Genomic DNA, 22,861 nt, shown 5'->3' with positions numbered 1-22,861 from the left:
GACCAAACAGTTAGGTCTTGCATGTTTTAAAAATTCTTGTGGCATACTGGTTGAAAATTGCTGCCATAAACCATAGATCAAGCTAATAGATTAGCTGCTTAAAATAAGTCCTATCTATAAAAATATGGGCTAGAAATCGGAGAGGTATTCAGAAAATTAAAGATGCAATGTTTCCTCAGACAGAACTGATTATATTGTAACCAACTGTGTTAAAAGTTAGTAATTTCAAATAAAAGCAAGGCATCTAAAACTTTTGTTGAAAAGATTAGCTAAGTAAAAGTAATATAAGAAACATTTCCTCAAACAAATGTATACAAACTTTCACATTAAAGTAGCTTACTGATAAAATGATTTAGGACACAAAGCTATTTCCATAGTAGTTACTATGTTATTATAGTCAAGAAATATTAAATCACATCAGAGTATATGTACCACTAGAGTAAAATTTTGCTTTTTTTAAAGTTAATTTTGAGGGGGGGGGGACGGGAGAGGGGGAATGGAGAGAGGGAGGGAGGGAGATTCCTTGCTCCACTTATTTATGCATTCATTGGTTGTTTCTTGTATTTGTATGTGCCCTACCGGGATCTAATCTGCAACCTTCGTATATTGGGACCATGTTCTAATCCAGTGGTCACCAACCTTTCGGACCTCACGGACCACCAGTGGTCCGCCACTGCTCTAATCAACTGGTCTACCCAGCCAGGGCTGCTCTATTTTTCTTTATTGCTTTCCTCTCCCCGAACTAGTTCACTCAATCAACAAGTATTTACTATCTATTGTGATGTAAAGTGCTGTATTGAGTTAAGAGTGACTATAGGAAAAAATAAATTAAGAAGAAGTCCCCCCCCCCAAAAAAAAAGAAGTTCCCTGCTATGACGTCCTATAGCAGTGATGGCGAACCTATGACACGTGTGTCAGAGGTGACACGCGAACTCATTTTTTTGGTTGATTTTTCTTTGCTAAATGGCATTTAAATATATAAAATAAATATCAAAAATATAAGTCTTTGTTTTACTATGGCTGCAAATATCAAAAAATTTCTATATGTGACACGGCACCAGAGTTGTTAGGGTTTTTCAAAATGCTGACACGCTGAGCTCAAAAGGTTCGCCATCACTGTCCTATAGGGTAGTTGGGAAGAAAAGATACTTATAAAGAAATACCAACTAATAAATGTGTCAACCTTTAAATGCAATGGTGCGATCTAATTAATATGACCTAAAGAAGTTTAGATAGGAGATAGATCCTTAACCTAGCTTACTTAATTAGTCCCCAAAGTATTCTGTATAGTAGGATCACAAATGGGAAATTAAAAAAAAAAATTGATCGTTAATCAGATATATAACAAGTTATACATAGTATAGTCTATTTTGTATGAAAAGGGAGTTAGGCATCAGAGATGGACAAAGCTTTAGATATGTCTTCATTACTATTCCACAACAATTTTAAAAAAAATCCTCACCCTGCAGAGCTGCCTCAAACAGATTGTCAAACTGCAGCGGGAAGGCCGGGGAGGGTTGGGGGGCAGGAGGGAGGGGGGTAAGAGATCAACCGAAGGACTTGTATGCATGCATGTAAGCATAACCAACCCTTTGTAATACTTTAAGCAATAAAAATAAATAAATAAATAAATAAATAAATAAATAATAATAATAAAAAAAAATCCTCACCCGAGGATGTTTACTGATTTGAGAGAGAGAGGTGATGGGGGCGGGGGGGGAGAGAGAGAGAGATATCTATCTACTTCAACCAGTTGCCTCCCTTATGTGCCACGGGGGTGTGGGGGGTGGGGGCCTTGAACCTAAAACCTAGATATGGTCCCTGACCAGTAATTGAACCCATGACCTTTTTACAGACCGATGCTTCAACCAACTGAGCCTCATGGGCCAGGGCTTCCACAATTCTAATCATCATTAAAACGTGTATTAGACAATGAGGGGAAAACAGTTCTTACACAGATAGCAATTTTATTTTCAGGTGATTAAAAAGCCTGGGGCTATGATAATGCTCACTAAAATTTTAATATTACCTGTATTTTTGAAGTACACATTAGTTATCTTACTGAATTACCAACAAAATCAAATGTCTTTCTTTGCACATGTTAAATTCACTGCAAGTGTTCTATTTTTAAATGGAAAATAATAATTTTAATTCTAAATGTACAATCTTCAAAATCAAATGAAAATATGAAGTATTCATGAATTTCCAGCTGTTTGAAAACCTTGGGAAAGATGAAAAATAGTTCATTAGATACAAAGGCAGGAAGGAAAATTTTACCCCCCAAAAATCTGTTTAGTTCTATGTGTGTAAGGAGTGTATCAATTAAAAAAAAAATTGACTTGGATTCTGGTGTTAACATGGTCCACTCCTCAAATCTAGTGTTATGCTTGTCCAGAGCTAAGGGTTATAATGTGGTAAAAAGCTGGGTCAGTGGTTAACTTTAAGTTAACTTTAAACCAAACAGAGAACATACTTTTCGTGGCTATTTTAAAATTAAAGAGAAATGAGGATAATGAGTATCTTTTCTGTTTCAAAAATATTTTAAGTCATAAAATCTTACTAATTCAGAATAAAGTATATGCTAAATTAGTAGAAAGAAGAAAGTGTACTTTTTTAAATTAAAAAATTACTTTTGGTTGGTAGTCCATGGCTAACAAGGTATTGCTAATTATAAGTATTAAACTTGCTTTTATGAATAATTATTTATATACACAAAAAAGGAATGCTGATAAAATTGCCCATTTGGGGGGCTATGTCTACTTATTGCTCTGTATTGTTGAGACCATTAGTTCACTCAGGAACCTCATATTTTTTCCTAGAAAACTCAGGATACAATGTATTCTCAGATGTATCCCCAACCAAAAAGCAATCCAATTATTCAAATTAATGGTCAGTGTTTCCCAATTTTTTAAACTTAAGCTGACTGATTCTCATTCCTGGTTCCATTACTGGTTGAGTATCTAATATAATGTGCTTTAAAAAATTACATTCATTGTTGTTTCTCTCTTACTTCAAACTTAGCATATTATATTGATTCTTGTTATCTAGCATTTTCTTTACTTTAAGGTGCTTGTGCTTGAAACAAGCTGAAGTTCCTCATTCAGAATTTTCTAGAGCATTGTTTAGTATTATTGCAACTCTTTAGACAAAAAGAACAACTAGTACCATGACACAAACAAAACATCCTTTGTAACTGACTCGCTTTCCTTTTGTTGGGTGAATGCAAAATGGTAAGAAATGTATGGCTTAGCATATTATATTGTGTTTAATGGCATAGACACAGTACTGAATTATCATTCTCAGGGTTGACTTACTGGTTGGTGGAGAATGGTAATGTGATTGAAAGTACCTTCTCTACTAATTATTTTTCCTTTCAAAAATTACTGAAATACTTCCACAAGAGATTTACTTCTTACAATGACTTTGAGTTACCAAGAGGCAAGCATTAATATAATAAGGACAAAGTCATAGTTACAGCATAAAGAAATCTGTTTAGGGATGAGATACAGGACAAGGGCCCAGAGCTTTGGGTCGGTGGTAGTGGCACAAAGGGAAAAGGGAATGTACAAAAGAGAAACCTTGTCTGTTTATGTTGCTTAGGACCAATCCAAGTTCTTTCCTCTAGTTGCTCTGAAGTTGCTAGTTTAAAAGTGAAATTCATGCTGGTCATAAATCTGCTCTACCCAACCCTTCCAAGTCCTATTAGTTTAAAAGTAACCACTGAGCTGAATGTTTTGTGAAGATGGCAGTATTTCACTATTCCAAGTCTCACCTTGGGAAGTGTTCCTTTCCTTAAGTAAAAAGTTATGCAAATCTCCCTGGGTAAACACATTCTAATAGGTAGATATCCCTATTATAGAATTTTCCCTTTTATGTAAATACTAGAGGCCTGGTGCACAAAATTCGTGCACTGGGTGGTGGTGGGGGTGTCCCTCAGCCTGGCCTGTGCCCTCTCTCAGTCTGGGAGCCAGGGGCCCTTGGGGGATGTCCAACTGATGGCTTAGGCCCGCTCCCTGGCAGTCGGACATCCTTAGTGCTGCCATGGAGGTGGGAGAGGTTCACAGCCATGAACCTGGCTTCTGGCTCAGCAGCATCCACCTGTGGGGAGCACACTGACCACCAGGGGGCAGCTCCTGCGTTGAGTGTCTGCCCCCTGGTGGTCAGTGCACGTCATAGTGACCAGTCATTCTGCTGTTTGGTCGATTTGCATATTAGCCTTTTATTATATAGGATATTTTTATTGATTTCAGAGAGGAAGGGAGAGGGAGAGAAAGATAGAAACATCAATGATGAGAGAAAATCATTAACTGGCTGTCTTCTGCACACGCCATATTGAGGATTGAGCCTGCAACCTGGGCATGTGCCCTGACTGGGAATCGAACTGTAACCTCCTGGTCCATAGGACAATGATCAAATACTGAGCAACACTGGCTGGGCTATCCTAAAACTTTTATGCTTGCCAACATTTTATGGCAATTTAAGAAAGGAAGAGAAACTGAAAAAAATAAAAATGAGGAATTTATCGTAAAACTATCCAAAATGTTAATGATTTTACAAATTGGTAATATTAAGATATTTGAAGATGGTCAAAAGGCTGCTTGTATCTACTAATCAATACACTAAGACAAATAAGAAAAGTTAATTTGCAACCATGCATTAGTCAAAACCAAGATTAAATGTAAATTAATTGAGCCCTTCAAATATAAACAAGCAAAGCTACTTTTAGATATGAAATATATTTTCTTGAGGCCTGGATTTAAGAATAGCATATCAAAAGAACAGTTTAATGCTACACTTTCAAATGACTAGAAACTTTATCATCTTTTTATTATTTTTAAAATATATTTTATTGATTTTCAGAGAGGAAGAAGGGAGAGGAATAGAGAGTCAGAAACATCAATGAGAGAGAAACATCGATCAGCTGCCTCCCGCACACCCCCCACCGTGGATGTGCCCGCAACCAAGGCACACGCCCCTGACCGGATGGAACCTGGGACCCTTGAGTCCGCAGGCCGACGCTCCATCCACTGAGCCAAACCGGTTAGGGCTGCCTGTAAACTTCTTGAAGGTAAGGATTATTGTCTTGTAAAACTTTGCAACTTTTAAACACTTCAACACTTAATAAAGTGATTTGCATATATCCTAAATAATTATGTATGAAATGAGTAATCTTTGGTTGTCCACTTGCCATGTTCAACACAATCTATTTTTCCTTTCTCTGTCCTGATTCTATTCTTTGAGAATAACTTTTCAACTAAGAAAACATATCCTCATTTTACTTAATAGTTACAAGACACGTCTCTGCTTTAAAATGAAGTATTTAGTTTTAGTTCTTCTAATACTTAGGACACACGTTTCAATTTGTATTCCTTTAAGTCCTTTATGTATGATACAAAAATAAGAATTAGAATATTTATGACTCAGGGATTATGACTTAAAAAACATTAACTGGATAATAAACAACATAAAAGAAAGAAAATTCTTTGCCACTAGACCTCAAGTTATTTTTTAAAGAACTAAGGAACCTGTGACACCAATAAATATTACTTCCAAGTGTATCATATTTCTTTTTCGGATTAAATCTTTTATTTGCTGGATTTGCCTGCTGTGAAACAGAAAGTTCAATACTTATAATTTGTCTAGCTCAGTGATACTCTGCCAGGTACAAATATGGTCCTGTGTCAGTCTTGGTACTCTTAAACACACATGCTCTCAAGACCAAGGCAACTTAGAATAAGCAGAAGGCAACAGTGTTAAAGACACATAGATTAAAAGAAACCACATATAGGAGTATTCAATCCTTTTGTATGTATACAGCAAATATAAAAATACAGCTTTCTAAAAACACCCTACATCCTTTGCTTTAGGCAGATGAAGGAATTTCTATCAATACTTATTGAATTGAAGTGAACCTGCTTAAAATTATCTAACCGGAACTGAGAAAATTATATAATGAATATAACTGGTACAAATGAATACTTAAAATTGCCATAGCTTTTTGGTTATTTATAAAAATGCTGTTAAAACACCTGTTTCATTATACATTTATATATCTATGCCTACAATTTTGAAACGAAAGAAATTTGTTAAAAACAAACAAAAAACTTTGTGACTTTTATGACTAGAGGATCACACTTAGCAGAGAAGGAAAACTTCAAACAAAATCCTTTAGTAACAAATAATTATAAATTTGAAGAGTTCGATTAAAAAACATTGATTCTACTGTAGCTTAGCTGTTGCTTAAGCCTTGACATTTTTCAAGGGAAGAAATAAATGGTACTATGTTGAGAATACTAAAAAAAACATAAGACAGGAAAAATTACACAGACCATTTTTTTCCAATGGTAGGGGAAAGGCAAAAATAAAAAAAATCTTATCTATGATGTTATAACTTTTTAACACTTGTGATTTAACATTGTACGCCATAAGCATCTGTAGACGCAAGCGGTGGACCTTCCCCAAACTTCACGCGCGTCTATAAAAAACAACACTGTTTTCCCTAAGTGGCAGCCCTGACCAACTTTAAAATCATTTTTCGTGAGAATTTTCAGCTGAAAATATCCAAGAACACCCAAATTGTAATATATTTTTTTTTATAATATTCATTGCAGATTGATTTTTTAAATTAAATTCAAAATGTCGTGGCACGTGGGGGGGGGTTTCCATTTTGGATGTGTGGCAGTTAACTTTAAGTCCCCTGAGAAGTGTGTATTTTATTATTATTATAATATTTAAATGCTTTTTTATACTAATGTATGATAGTGTCAGAAAATTCTAGAGCTGATTATGAAATTACTTAAGTTACATTAAGTTTTATTCTGGATCAATGCATTTGAGTATTGATGATACAAAAACATGCAACAAATATATATTTTCTGGAAAAGAGTTAAGCCAGACAGTTCTAAAGTGGATTGAACTGTATAGAAGAAAAGCTGCAAGTATGTTCAAGTTGTGAAGGAATATGTTAAAATCATTTTTTTGGTTTGGTATATACATTGGTAAAGTAGAAACTCATTCTATGGTCAAATCTAATTACAAATGCCTATACTGACAGGCTTTTTAACTCTCTTTTTGGCAAAAATTATTTTGAGCTATTTTTGGGATAGGAATTCCTGTTCAGTTATTTGAACAATGTCTTGGAGTTGGCTGAAAAAAAGATCTGACCTATATTCATAAACTTCTTACTTATTATCTTTAGATTTCTGACAATCTTGCCACCTCAAAATGACATTAGGCATTTATCCATTTCAGCTTCAAAAGCTCATTAAACTTCAGAGACTTATGAACTTTATATAATGGGATGCCATTTTCCCTACCTAAATTCATTTAGGAGAATATTAACCAATTAATTTGGAGACATGATATCCCAACTTCCAATCATTCAAACAAATTCACTTTCCCATTACAACCTTTAAACACATAAATATGTCTAGGTCAGTTTGAAAATAAGAGTTTAGTAACTAAAAGACTGAACATTATTGAGACCGAATTTCAAGCTAAAATGATTTAAAATCACTTTAAATAAGTTTAACATAATTTTGCATACTAAAATACACCATCCAGGAAATAGTTTAGAAATCTATACCTATAAGAGAAAGAAAGGATAACTCAAATCACATCTATGTGGTTTCTGGATACCATGAATCATTTGCAATGCATTTGTTATAAGGCTGTTTATAAATTATACATACTGCCATAAAGAGAAGCTATCCACAGAGGAAAACAAATCAAAATTACACTTTTGATTCTCTAGATATTATACATTATTTACAATGTACATGTCATAAAAACATTAAAATATTCTGAGCACAATGTCTCTTAAAATAAAAAAAACTTTCCAATCTCAATTAGAAAGGTAAGTTACCAGATAAAAATAATAACTTTTCATAGAAAGCCTCTTTAAATATCATTTTACAACAAAAAAGCTTTCAGTGGTACTCTTGAGGAGCAATGCCTATTTTTAAGGACAATTAATACTTAAAAATAAACATTTTCTTCAACCAAAGCAGACAGCATTGTGCAATGATGATATGGTTGCAGCTTATAATCACTTTGCCCATAGGGATCCTTATGCATTCTGCTTCCATATTCACCATAGCAGGCCCACACACTCAGAATATACCTCAATAGTTTTATAGGTATCAGAACATTTTGGTTAAAATGTCAACCACAATAATTAGGTTGTTTCTTAGGCTGGAAAGAAATGTGGTAGATTAAGATAAAATTGTGGTTCTCAGTGGGATTATGAAAATAAACCTTCAAAATTTACCATGTAAGTTTACTGAGTAAATGATGAAATTTAAGGAGAAAAAACCAGCAGGATATACCTCCAATAAAGTGACAGCTTACCTGATATGCCATTCTTGCTGGTGTTCAATAAAGCTACAGATGCTGCAGAAACCCTTTTATTGTTCACAGTCTGCCCTGGTTTTCTTGAGGTACATTCTTCACTATCACTGTCCTGTACATTTAGTAGCCTTGGCTGGAAACACTGTAGTCGACATGATCTGATATTGCTTAATATTTCAGAAAGGGACAGTCTATTTTCACAATGTTTACTGGAAGCATTGGTCCGAGAGAAATTAGAAGAAAAGTCTATAGTTTGGGAAGAGCTTGAAAAACCATTCAGCATTTCAGGGTCTATCTGTTTCAGGACTGGGTCATATTCTGTGGATATTCGGTCCATTATGACCCTGAAAAACAATATAAAACCAAATATTATCTGGAAGAACTTAACATCTAATCTAATAAAAGAGAAACATGCAAATTGACCGCACCTCTGCTATGCCCAAGCCACGCCCACCAGCCAATCACAGCAACTATATGCAAATTAACCCAACCAGGATGGTGGCCAGCAGCCACGGAGCTGGAGCTGGAGCAAGCAGGAGGCTTGGTTGCCCCGGCGATGGAGGAAGCCAAGCTTCCCGCCTGCCCTGGCCGGCTGTGGCTTCTGCTCAAGGCAACAAAGTTTCAATTATAGAAGATAACTAAATCCCAGATACCTGCTTCCAGCCAGCCTCCACTGGGAGCTTGGGTGGCTGGGGGCCATGGCCAGCCTGCAAACAGCCATCAGCTCCTCACCCAGGCTGGCCAGGCAGCCCAGCAGGACCCCCCTCCCTGAAGGGGGTGTGGCCAGCCTGAAAACGGCCCGCAGCCGCTCACCCAAGCTGGCCAGGCATCCCAGCGGGACCCCCACCCTGATCCGGGACACCCTTCAGGGCAAACCAGCTGGCCCCTACCTGTGCACCAGGCCTCTATCCTATATAATAAAAGGGTAATACGCAAATTGACCCTAACAGCAGAATGACTGAGAATGACTGGTCACTATGACACACACTGACCACCAGGGGGCAGACGCTCAATGCAAGAGCTGCCCCCTGGTAGTCAGTGCGCTCCCACACGGGGAGCTCTGCTCAGCCACAAGCCAGGCTGACGGCTGCCAGCACAGCAGTGGTGGTGGGAGCCTCTCCCGCCTCCTCAGCAGCGCTAAGGATGTCCGACTGAAGCTTAGGCCTGCTCCCCGCTGGCAAGTGGACATCCTCCGAGGGCTCCCGGGCTGCCAGAGGGATGTCTGACTGCCAGATTAGGCCCAATTCCCCAGGGAGTGGGCCTAAGCCAGCAGGTGGTCATCCCCCAAGAGGTCCCAGACTGCGAGAGGGCACAGGCCGGGCTGAGGGACCCCCTCTGAGTGCACAAATTTTTGTGCACCGGGCCTCTAGTTTTCCTATAACTTTCCTTCTATCTTGTAAACTAAATCCAGGTCAAAACAAATAGTTTACCTTCCACCTCTGCCAATTCGCCTCCTCGCAAATCCTATACATCTTCTTGGGACTGTGAGTGTTGTAAGGCAATGCCTATATCTCAACTTATCCAGATCTGCCAATTCTGAATTTTCAAATGAATGGTTAACTTGGTCCAAACGAGGCTGCAAAGAAAGAAAAAAAATAAATTAAAACTCATGGAATAAATCTGAAATGAAAAAAAGCTAAATCATGATAAAAATAAAGTAACTATAGCATTAAGAAAACAATTAAATTTAGATATTCAGAAATTTAAAAATTCAAACTAAATTTAGTTTATAAATATAAACACATTTAAGGTGTATTTTAAAAAGAAATATATCTTTAAAGAATAACATGGCTTTTAACATTTATGTAAAAAAGTAAAGATAGTGAAGTTAGTAATAAGCTTTCTATTGAGATAAACCAGAAGAAATTTTTTGGACCCAAAATTACACTTTTTAAGCATGCATGGGTCAAGTTGACACTTCCTCTTTACTTTTAAGAACATATAGTCCATTTCTTTACCTTCTCATCCCCTTTATTATTCTATTTTACTGTGTCTTAGCACTTCTGCCCCTTTAATAATTTTCCTCTTCTCTAATTAGTATAATTTGTAAACAACTCCCTACACTTCTACATTAAACACACACACCCTGAAAAAGCTGTATGACAAAAGGTGTCCACAAGCCATATATGAAAGGCATGCTCATAACTATATAGCTATACCTTATCTGAAAACCCAAACATTTGGGAGTGAGGGCCATTCTTTGATATAATGCTACACCAAAACTTGACTTAATAGCACAGAGTAATTTCTAAGTGTGTCAAAAAGTTATACATATAATGACCAGATAAAATACTGCCATAGAAAAGTTTAAAAATGGTCCTATATGTTTGATACTTACTGGATATGTATGCACAAAATGGGCATACATACTTGGCAGTCATCAAAGGTTCAATTGGATATTCTGGGCTTACCTAACTATAGCAATGACACTGAGTAATTTTCGTTAACTGCTGAGCTATAGCTACACTTAAAAGTCCAAAGTGAGACTAGATTTCTAAAATATGAGTCATCAATTTCCAAGTGAAGAATTCTGATATCCTTTGAAATAACTCAGTACCTTTAAGCATCTTTTGCTGGTATCTGCACAGGGGGTATTAAATAAAAAATGCTGAAGGATTTCCAATTTCTAGATCAAGACTAAGTCACCTTGATAAGAGTTACCTGTTAATTCCAGTTCACAAAAACATCACATCACAAAAAATAAAGTTCTTACAGCATAATACTGGCATCCTGCTCGCCTCCTGAAAGCACAGGGACCATCAGGATCATTTTCTTCTTCAGGTTCTGATACTGGGGACGGTACCTGAAAAATGAAGAATAAGGCATTCTACTTAGGAGTTATCAAAAGTCAATAGATAAATCTTTGTAATGATCTAAAATTAGAATCTGATCATAAACAATAAATCACTCCTATGTTAACTTGCCAATTTTTGAACCTTATAAATTCCTCTCTTCCTATTTTGAGAAGAAAAATGTTTTCACCCATTTATTACCAAACTGTGGTAATTACCACTGAGCAGGGTCATCCAGGGGAGAAAGGCATTTGTTTGAGGTTACAATATATCTCCACCAGCCCTGTGGAGGATACAGAAATAGAAAGCTAGGGCAGATTCTTCTTCCTGCAGAACCAAGCCCCAAACCTGAAAGGAAATCCCAAATGTGAGTTTTATACTTTGTTTCCTTTGCCAATCATCTACATCTTCTAAAATGCACACAGAAAGTATCACAGTCTTAGAAATTCTTTGCATAAAGCATACCACCCCTTCCTCCCAACCATCATTCCCCAGGTGTGGACTTCAGGATTTAGTCTGAGCTATAGGAAGAGATAGCCACTTTAGAAAAACCAGAAGCACGATCAAGACGACACAGGAGTTTTATTTCTGCTCTGCTGTGAACCAGTGGGTAAGTCTGGTTAAAATGTTTGTTCTCTTAAGTTTTCCTTTTTTCCTTGTTTATTGGACAAAGAAAAAGCATGATTACTTTATTGATTTTTTTTTTTTTTTTACCAATAAAATCCTGATTTTGTAAGAGCTAAATTCTAAATAGTTGCCTCACTGAATGATATCCAACTGTAGGTAAATACTTACTTTAGCAATATGGGGATACTATTATAAAAATGTTTGAGGGTTGTCAAAAGACCTTGTACAAGGACTCAGAGGAACCTCAAAGTTTCAAAATACAATTTTCATGTGGTTATGGGAGCTGCGGACTATGTAAATAAACATAGAATTTGAACAGATATGAAGATACCTTAATGTTTGAGGAATATATGACTAGTGTGTTAAGTGTGCCCTATTATCAGGATGGACAGACTGATGCTAGCAATAAGGGAAAAGTTTCTATAGGTCATAGTATCCCATAGTATCATTTTATTTATTTATTTATTTATTTATTTATTTATTTATTTATTTATTTATTTCAGAGAGGAAGGGAGAAGGAGAGAGAGATAGAAATATCAATGATGAGAGAGAATCATTGATCGGCTGCCTCCTGCACGTCCTCCACTGGGGATTAAGCCCACAACCCAGGCATGTGCCCTTGACCAGCATCGAACCTGGTGCCCCTCAGTCCACAGGCCAACGCTCTATCCACCGAGCCAAGCCAGCCAGGGCCCATAGTATCATTCTTAAAGGGACTGTATAGCAAAACATTATAGGTTCTCACAAGTACCATCAGTATAAGGCCAATATATATCTATATCTGTCATATTCTGATTTAAAATTCTTCAATAATTTCCCAATATGTATAAGATAGACAGAGACCATTTGCTATCTGGGTAGCACTCCAGGCACCATTCTGTTCATTCTTTTTTCCCTTTTGTGTTTTATGCTCCAGCAATGCCAAATTGAAAACAGTGCTCTCTAATATGCTGTTTTCTCTACCTACAGCCCTCCCCTATATTTTCTATCTGGAAACCTACTATTTGTTAAGACATTACTTCCCTCATTCTTTCAAAATGGTCATTTAATTAATGTTTCATGGCTATTCAAAGCCCTGCCTAAGTCTAACTGGATGATTCTCTGACGAAAGTAATAAATTATTTCATTAAGTGCTTTTCAAGAGTATACTAAATTAAACACATCTTAGTGCATTGGGTACACAGTATGTATAATGCTAATATATCATCTGGGGTAAAAAACTAAATCAGTGACAAAAGAGTAAAAAATATAATCTAGCCAAATTAAATATCTTATATAGTAAAAGACTAATATGCAAATTGACCAAACGGCAGAATGACCAGCAGAACTGGTCGCTATGATGTGCACTAAACACCAGTGGGCAGACGCTCAATGCAGGAGCTGCCCCTAGCCTGCAGGCCCCAGGCCAGCCAAGGCGGGTGCCAGCGGGGGCCCCGAGATTGCCCCACCAGTTGCCCTGCAGAGGGAGGCAACTGGCAGAGCAGCAGGGGGCGGGGCCGGTGAGCAGGTGGTGCCAGGCTAGCCAAGGCGGGTGCCGGGGGGGCCCCCTGATTGCCTCGCAGAGGGAGGTGACCAGCTGTGGCAGTGGGGGGTGGGGCCAGTGAGTGGGCAGCATCAGGCTGGCCAAGGCAGGTGCCAGTGGGGCCCCCCCCATCGCCCCACTGGTCACCCCACAGATGGGCCCTGATCGCCGGCCAGGCCTAGGGACCCTACCCGTGCACACATTTCATGCACCCGGCCTCTAGTTTTATATAAACTCTAGATTCTTAAATAGTTACAATAAAGGGTTTTATAAACAGTCTTGCTTCCAAATATATCTGTGACGGTGTTTTTTTATTTGTTTGGTATTTAAATTTCTTTTAAAGCAAATAAGTCACAATGTTAAAATATGGGAAAGCTTGTTTGTTACTGTATTCTCTTTAGGTTGCCCATACCATATAGAAAAGAAAAAAAAAAGAGGATATTGCTAGACCAGGTGCTAAACAACTTTTTAAAAATTGAACTTCTACTATATAAAATAAAGGTCTTTTTTTAAATCCTCACCTGAGGATATTTTTCCATTGATTTCTAGAGAGTGGAAGGGGGCCCTGGCTGGTTTGCCTCAGTGGATAGAGTGTCAGGCTTGGGGACTGAAGGGTCCCTGGTTTGATTCCCATCAAGGGCACATGCCTGGGTTATGGGCTTGGAGGCAGCTGATCAATGATTCTCATCATTGATGTTTCAATCTCTCTCTCTTCCTTGCTCTATGAAATAAAAAAAAATAATAATATTAAAATGCTTTAGAGAGTGGAAGGGAGAGAGAGAGCGGGAAACATTGATTGGTTGCTACCAGGGCTGGGGAACCTGCAACCAAGGCATGTGCTCTTGACTGGAAATGGAACCCGCGACCCTTTGGTCTAAGGGTCGATGCTCTAACCATTGATCAAAACTGGCCAGGGCAAAGTCTTATTTTAAAAATAGCACTTATGAAAGTAAAATTGAGATTTTAATTGCAAACATTTTTTTCTATAAAACTGTTGCAGTATAAACCAGAGAATTACCTTTACAAGTTAAAACTTGAATCAGTTCTTCTAAATCATCTTTATAATCAAATCGTTACTGCTAAACAAATTAGCAAAATTAACATTAAAAGCTGTAAACCTTAATGCTGGTAAAAAGGGAATTACTGTTGGTGAATATTTATAACTAGAGGCCCAGTGCACAAAATTCATGCACTGGGGTGGTGGTGTCCCTCAGCCCAGCCTTCACCCTCTCCAATCTCGGACATCCCTCTCATAATATGGGACTGCTGGCTCCCAACCACTCGCCTGCCTGCCTGCCTGATTGCTCCTAACTGCTTCTGCCTGCCAGCCTGATCACCCCCTAATCACTCCCCTGCCAGCCTGATCGACACCTAACTGCTCCCCTGCCATCCTGGTCGCCCCCAACTGCCCTCCCCTGCCGTCCCGGTCGCTCCCAATTGCCCTCCCCTGCGGGCCTGATCGCCCACAACTGCCAGCCATCTTGTAGCTGTGGGCGCCGCCATCTTTGAGGGCGTGGGAGTCAATTAGCATATTCCCTCCTTATTGGCTGAGAGCACCACCATCTTTGTGATGGCATGAGGGTCAATTAGCATATTCCTGCTTCATTAGATAGGACTATGTATTAAATGTCTTAAAATATTAATAATCTTTGGTTCAGTAATTTCATTTTTAATACTCTATTTTAAATAGAAAAGATAGAGATGCTCATTTTTTTTTAAAATGGAAAATCACCCAAGTTCTCCATAATAAATTTTATCCTACTGATGGAAAATAACAAAAAATAAAAACCATTTCAATGGCTATATAAATAATGTGGAAAATATTTATGCTATACCATTAGGTGAAGAGAGCAAGAATCAAAACTCTAAGATGTCAATTATGTTTTAAAATATAGCAATATAAAAGACTAGAAGGAAATGTTTTTAAAATAGTTTTAAAACAAGCACCTGTGGAAATTCATCTTCATCTGAGCTGTGAAAGTCATATTGCTTAATGTCACTCTTATTGATCACAGGCAATGTCTCAGGAGTGGGTTGCTGAGATGTTATCAAAGCCTCTGCTTTAGGCTTCTTTGGGTACTTCTTCTTTTGACGAACCACATCAGAAGCCTCTTCTTTCAAAGACAAATGATGAGGGTGCTGTTAACATGACGATTTTCCCCCCAAAGGAAGAAATGAAAATCATTTTAGAAATCATGAAAACTATACTGCTCTTTGAAAAACATACATTTTTTACCCCAGAGGTGATTTTATTTACTGCTTTTATTATGCAAAAATTATGTAATCATAAATTAAAAAATTTCTTACTGTCTATAAGTTATGATAAAAATAATTATGGTACTTAAATTTGCTTTATTTATTGTTATTAATACTTAAACTAAGATGTTAGTGATTTAAAAAAATTGCTCTATTGCAATCCAGCATTTACAAAGTATTTACATTTAATTTTAGTTTTATCACTGTACTAATGATGAAAATTAATTACTATTTTTATTTTAAAACTTGATTATGAATTCATTAACTTATTTCTACTTATTTCCAACTTTAAAAAACTCAATTTTTTTTTAGGGGAAATAGCTTATTACCTAGAAAAAAAGTCACTTTTTAGAATGTATAATTACTGCCTCAACTGAACAATAATCAAACCGTTCTCAAGTTCCACAGAGTTCTGTTGGTACTTCAGAGGCCATATGGCAAAAGGCAGGCTGATGGGGTGGGTTTCCAGCCCCCACCTCTCCTCAACAGAGCAGCTGTTTCTGTTTTAACATACTGGCACTCTTTTTAATAAAAGGGACCTATCACTTAAAAAAGTTTGAAAAGAGCCCTGACCAGTTTGGCTCAGTGGATAGAGCATCGGCCTGGGGACTGAAGGGTCCCGGGTTTGATTCCGGTCAGGGGCATGTACCTTGGTTGTGGGCACATCCCCAGTAGGGGGTGTGCAGGAGGCAGCTGATCAACGTTTCTCTCTCATCGATGTTTCTAACTCTCTATCCCTCTCCCTTCCTCTCTGTAAAAAAAATCAATAAAATATATTAAAAAAAAAAGTTTGAAAAGGACTGTTCTGAGCACCAAAGTACAAGCAATATGAAAAGTGTAAAAATATTTAGGAAGTTATACATTTCCCCATGTAGCCCAGATTTTTGTTAAAACTACTTTAGGGTCAAAATGGTACACACAATGAAAATGTTTAAATGCCAAATTATTTAGTGAGATATAAATTGTTTCATACAATGGATACAGTTACACCATCAAAAAGAAAATCCAACTTCTTAGAAACTACCTATATTTTAAGGTGGGATATGTGACAAAGTAAATACAGTTAACTTTGTTATATTGTAGAACAACTATGGATGCAACCATATATCTAAAAGTAGGATTTAAATAGGCTGAGTGTTTATTCTTAGTAAGAATCAATATATAATAAAGACTAATTCTGTCAGTTATTTGGGGCTGAGATTTTCAGATTTTATGCCTGCCAATTACATACCTAGGAAAAGCATTGATCTATATAAAATGGATTTAAAAAATAACTTAGAAAATGACATTTTTTGCATTGATAACATTTTGGCTGGTTATAGAGGCAAATGTGATTTAAGGGGTATCAGGTAAGTGGGCTAGATGCCTGTGATTAATAAGAAAGAACTTTGGTGTTTGAACCGACATGAGTTGAGTAAAGAAGGAGTAAAGAAGTTGAGTTTTCCTGCTCCACATTCTTCCTTGACCTTTATGAATGAACCCATGAAAAACGAGGATTGTGTACATTTTTTAAAAGATGAATTTTCCACAAATACCCTGTCGCTTTTAAATCTTGCTACACAGTAAATCTTTATCGTCTAATGCTTCAGTTAATACCTGTTCCTTATTTAAATCTATGCTCCTAAAATTAAAGATCTGACTAATTTTTGTATTATCTACTGAATACTTAATCAATGTACCAAGTGAATACTGAATAAATATAATTGAATACTTTAATCAATGTGCCAAGAGAATAATGAATAAATATAATTCTTTAGTCTAAGAAACTAAAGTAATAACTGTGATTACTAGGAAAAAATTGTAGTCTAGAAGTTAGAGGACATTTTCAAATCATGAAGTATAGATAGCAACTGATAATTGCTGGTTCTGGCAATGATGATGACAACAAGAATAACTTTCAATAGTCTCAATAAAGAATGCTTTAGTTTTAGATTTTGATGCCTGCCAGTAAGTTTGATGCAGGATTTGCTAAGGCTAAAGGTAATAACTAAACTTTAACCTTATTCTCTACAGAAGCAGCTTGCACAGTAGAAAGCACATCGTCCTTGGTGTAAGATCTAGATTCAAATCTTGAATCTGCCACTCATTAGCTATTTGATCTGGAAGTCACACAGAAGTAAAATCTATCTCAAAGGCTTGTTATAAGAATTAATAAGCCATATGTATGTAAAATTCCCAGCAAAGTGTTGGCAAATAGAAAGAACTAAATACATGTTAATTACTCTCTTTAACCAAACTATAATAAGATGACTGCAGAAACCAATAACTGTGAAATCATATTACCATACATGCTTCTCTCCAGAGGATATTCACCTTAGTTTTACATTCTTGGACTTTGTGATGGTTTCCATTATGAAGAGTTGCTGGAGTGGCATATAACTCTTTTTCTGATCTATTGATTTTCACTTCATTAAGGATTTCACCACCATAGTCTCCCAAATGATATCTTGAAAAGGCAACAAAATATAAAAAAGTTGCACATTTTAAAAATGAAGAAAAACCAATGATACCTCAGTTAATTGGAACACAACTAATCAAACAGAGCCAACAATTAATCAAGATTCTTAAAATTTGCATGAATAAAGAAGCTCATAATTGGGATTTAGTAACTAAAACAAATGAACAACAAAACAACAACAACCCCAAAACAAAAAATCTCTTAGGTATACATAAGACGAATTTCTTGTATATTTTATATTTTGAAGCACTGGGAAATGATAACTTCAGAAAATACATAAAATTCTGTTAGGTTTAGGGATAGTATAATTATGCAGGAAAATTACTAATAAATTAGAGAATACATTTTCAAAATGCATTAAAACAAAAAATATTTCTATTTAATCAAAAATACAGTAAATAAAACATTAATTTCCCTCAAATTTTGTTTAATAGAAACTTTATTACAGAGAATTAGACAAAATGATCTCTAGGTTCTTTTGTAAATACAATTCAATAATTCTGCAAAAACAAGAACAAAAAATCAGGTGTATTAGAGGATCTATACTATACACAAAAATACCCCAAAATTTGTACTCCAAATTTTAACAATCTGCTTAAAAACAAACAAGTAGCAACCACAATTCTTCAAAAAAAAAAAAAAAAAAAAAAGATTTTGTTAGAGTATCAATTTCGACTGTCTTAAATTTAACAACAAAATCTCTCTCTCTCTCTCTCTCTTTCATCTGGTTATATTGCCCATAAGTTGGCTAAAGCTGCCACTAGTATGTAATTGTGGCAATGTTACCTTTTTTCCACAACTTCTAAGGTTAAGTGCAATAATTCTCGTTTTGTTTTCTCTCTTCTCTTAATCATTTCCAGAATTGTTATGGCTCTACTAAACTCTCGTCTCAGTTTCAACATCTTTTCATAAGAGGCTTCATCATTCTTACGATTCTATTGAAAATAAAGACAATTTAAAATAAACAATTAATCCAGTTATCCACATTTCTAGTTTCATCCAACAAATCCATTCTATAAAGTCAAAATGTTAAATGTAAAAGTTAAAAAGTCATCCAACAACCACATAAAAAACCTATCTAACTCTGAAAATGTAAGTTTAAACAAATATCTCAATTAATATTCAGAAAAAAGTGTTACCAGCTGTTGAAAAGATGGAATGGCATAGAAGGGCTAATTCCAATGTAACCAAATTTTAAAAATCTGCCTGAAACAAAACCTAGTGTATTAGAAAATGCAGTCCATTTAAATTGTAGCAAGGTGTTTTCCAATGACAGAGAGAACAGTTCCTTCAAATCAAGGTTACCTAAAAATAGCCAAAATGGGTCTCTATCCATCCATCCAGCTCTGTAATTGGGGGCTGGAAAGTTCAATATACTACAATGTAAACATGCACAACGACAAGCAAAGCTTCCCTTCAGGAACTCAGATATAAAACTAAAAGTGGAATATAATGTTTCTCAAGGAATGAGATTATCATGATTCATTGTAATGGCACCTCATTGCACAGCAGAAAAGAGATTTAGTAATAACTATGAGTTTCAGAGTATTAAGTTCTTACTATGAAGTGTAGAAACAATTTGAACAAACTTAGAGTGACAGTTGTGTTTAATAACCAGAGAAGGCTCAGCTATAATTAGCAGCATCTCTTTGTATATAAAAGTTACTGTTTCCATCCTTGACTTAATAATGCAGTATGATTATTAAAAAAAATCCTGAAGAAAGCCAAATTTCATGCTGGAGGATTACAGAAGAGAAAATAAAACTTGAGAAAGATTCAAAGTTTTATTCTCTTTCTTTTATGCATAGTTTCTTGTATTTTAAAGTTGATCAGCACATACAAAACATAACCTAAACTAAGTCCCATTAAGGTACCACATATTAAACATTAAGAAATACTATGTTAATAAGTCATCCCTTTATCTCATCAAGAGGAAAATCTTTTTTCCCTTCAGTACTATGTGTATGACAAAAGGCAAAATCTAACGTATGATTTTAAGCAATTTTTTTTGGAGGAAAGAGGGGTTAAACAGGCAGCAATAGTGCCCTCTAATTGAAAAATAATTAACATTATCAACAGCAAATATTAAAGTGTCCACTCTGTGCAGGATACTGCACATGTTCCCATCCGCAGGAAGCTTAAAGTCTTATAAGAATGAGAGACAAATAGATTCGAATCCTATATAATAAAGGCCTAATATGAAAACTGTCCCCTCGGCCGGGAGTTCGACCGCTTGCTATGATGTGTGCTGACCACCAGGGGAGGTGGCACAGAACATGGCAGGCGTCGGCGACACAGCGTTGGCAGCGGGCAGCAGTGGAGGTGCTGCTGGCCCCTATGGGCCCCAACGAGAGCGGGACCGTGGCGGGATGGTGGAGGAGGCAAGCAGGCAGCGCCAGGCCAAGGCGGTGCAAGCGGGGCCCAAATGCCCTGCTGATCGCCCCACAGACGGCGACAGGCAGAGGCAGCAGGGGGTGGGGCCGCTGCTAGGCTCCCAGGCGATGAGGGAGCTGGGAGGGGGCCTGATGACTCAGGTGGAGGGGGCGCAGGTGCTGCCCAGGGCCCAGAGGTCAGCTGTGACCTGCCCTTCCATGCCAGATGCTCATGCTTCCATCGCCAGCCAGGCCTAGGGACTACACCCATGCACGAATTTCATGCACCGAGCCTCTAGTAATAAATAATAATACAAGGCTATAAGTCAGCTGAACAATATCCAAAAGAGCATGAGAACCTTTTAAAATTGCTCCCTCTTCACTAGGTTCCTCTTGAATTATGTGCTTCTGCCCTGTCTTACTCATTTACTTCCTGCTCTCTGTAGGCCCAAATAACTACCCTTCCTAATTTTTCCTTTCCCCAGATTTACAAAAAAAAATTTGGGGGGGGGGGAAATAATTCGATTTACAAAAAAAATTACATAGCATAAAGAATTCTCATATAACACACAATAGGGTAGTGAAGGCCTGGGGTGGGTGCTGGGGGCAGGCTAGAAGGGGTCAATGGGGGATAAGGAGGGACATATATAACACTTTCAACAATAAAGATTTAATTTGAAAAATTCTCTCCAGAAATAGAGATAGAAAAAAAAAAAGAATTCTCATATATCTTCAACCAGATTTCCAAAATGTTAATATTTTATATTTGCTTTATCTTTTTCTCTATGTATATAGGGTGAGGCAAAAGTAGGCTTACAGCTGTTTGTGTGGAAATAATGCAATAATTAATAAACAAGAAAAACTCTGTTTCATGTACTCACAACTATAAATCTAGTTTTGCCTCACCCTCTATATATACACATACATGCACATACGTTATATGTTTATATATATGCATAATGTTATGGACTGAATGTTTGTGTCCCCTGAAAATTCCTATTTTGAAATTCTAATCTCCTAATGTGATGGTATTTGGAGGTGGAGGTGATTAGGTTATCAGTGTGGTCCTTAGGAATGGATTAATGATCTTATAAAGAAGACCCCAGAGAGCTCTCTGGGCACAGCAAGATGCCCGTCCATGAACCAGGAAACAGGCCCTCACCAGACACTGAATCTATTGGTACCTGGACCTTGGACTTCCGAGCCGCCAGAACTGTGGGAAACATATGTTTGTGTTTAAGCCACACAGCCAGTCTACGGTATTTTTATTACAGCAGCCCAAATGAACTAAGAAACATATACACATATGTTTATTAACAGTAGTATTTTAAAGATTTTTTTGAAAAAAATGTAAGATAAAATACCCCTTTATTCCTAAACACGTTTAAAGTGTATATTCTAAAAATAATATTATCTTATATAATCACAGCAATTATAAAAATCAGGAAACTAACATGATGTATTCCTATTATCTATTTATAGATTTAATTCATATTTATCTAATTGTCCTACTAATGTTCTTAACAGCAACATATATAATTGTTATGTTTTTATATATTTACATAACTTGTTAAAAAGGGCATTAAGTGAGACAACAGTAATTTTTATTATTAAAATTCATTAAAATATAATAATATTTTTTTCTGTCTAGGATCTGATTCAGGATAAAACTGCATTTAGTTGACATGTTTCTCTAATCTGATTGTCTACAGTGATCATGACCTTTATATATATACAGTATATATACATGTATTTAAATGTTTTTATTGATTTCAGAGAGAGGGAGAGAAATATCAATGAGAGAATCATTGATTGGCTGCCTCCTGCACATCCTCTACTGGGGATCGAGCCCACAACCCGGGAATGTGCCCTGACCAGGAATCGGAACCGTGACCTCCTGGTTCATGGGTTGATGCTCAACCTCAGAGCCACACAGGTCGGGTGTGACCTTGATATTTTTGAAGAGTAGAAGCCATTTATTTTTACAGAATGTTCCTCAATTTGGGTTTCTTTGATGTTTTTCCACAATTAAATTCAGGTTATATATTTTTAGTGGGACTATCACAGTAGTATTATAACCTTCTCTCACCATATTACAAGTTAAATTATATCTATTTGTCCTATTAGTGCTGATGTTAGCTTTGATCACTTGATTACGATGACGCCTGCCAGGTTTCTCTAGTTAAATTACTATTTTTCCTTTTTTTAATTAAAAAGTATGCTATAAAACTCTGTATCTTGTTTTTCATCAAATCTCCCCCCACTAGTTTTATATCCATTGATTCTAACTTTTGCCTGAAACATGATTACTATGGTAGTTGCCAAATGGTGATTTTCAAATTTAATCATTCCACTGACATTTATAAGTTGCAATTCTCTTATAAGGAAAAGAGTACCTTTCTCTTATCTATGGGTCTGTATACCAACCATCCACTCATCCATCCATTTATATCAGTACTAGAGGCCCGGTGCATGAAATTCATGC

The 22,861-nt window shown here is 36.6% G+C and overlaps 1 protein-coding gene across 8 annotated transcripts in view; it reads right to left on the bottom strand.

Annotated features, from left to right (window-relative positions):
* Positions 1-22,861, bottom strand: part of EPC2 (enhancer of polycomb homolog 2 (Drosophila)) — a 123,635-nt gene that overhangs the window by 7,950 nt on the left and 92,824 nt on the right. For 7 of the 8 annotated variants that reach the window (XM_005859290.2, XM_005859291.2, XM_014534030.1 and 4 more), the window contains 6 exons: positions 18,791-18,939; positions 17,860-17,992; positions 15,238-15,429; positions 11,063-11,152; positions 9,780-9,925; positions 8,350-8,693 (listed from right to left, as the gene is read on the bottom strand). In XM_005859290.2, the coding sequence (XP_005859352.1) occupies positions 8,350-8,693; positions 9,780-9,925; positions 11,063-11,152; positions 15,238-15,429; positions 17,860-17,992; positions 18,791-18,939 (1,054 nt within the window). The remainder of the gene's footprint in view (positions 1-8,349; positions 8,694-9,779; positions 9,926-11,062; positions 11,153-15,237; positions 15,430-17,859; positions 17,993-18,790; positions 18,940-22,861) is intronic. The other variant, XM_005859293.2, reaches the window with a different exon arrangement.

Source organism: Myotis brandtii, unplaced genomic scaffold, assembly GCF_000412655.1.
Source record: "Myotis brandtii unplaced genomic scaffold, ASM41265v1 scaffold125, whole genome shotgun sequence".
NCBI lineage: Eukaryota > Metazoa > Chordata > Mammalia > Chiroptera > Vespertilionidae > Myotis > Myotis brandtii.
This window is presented reverse-complemented; position numbering and strand designations above follow the sequence as displayed.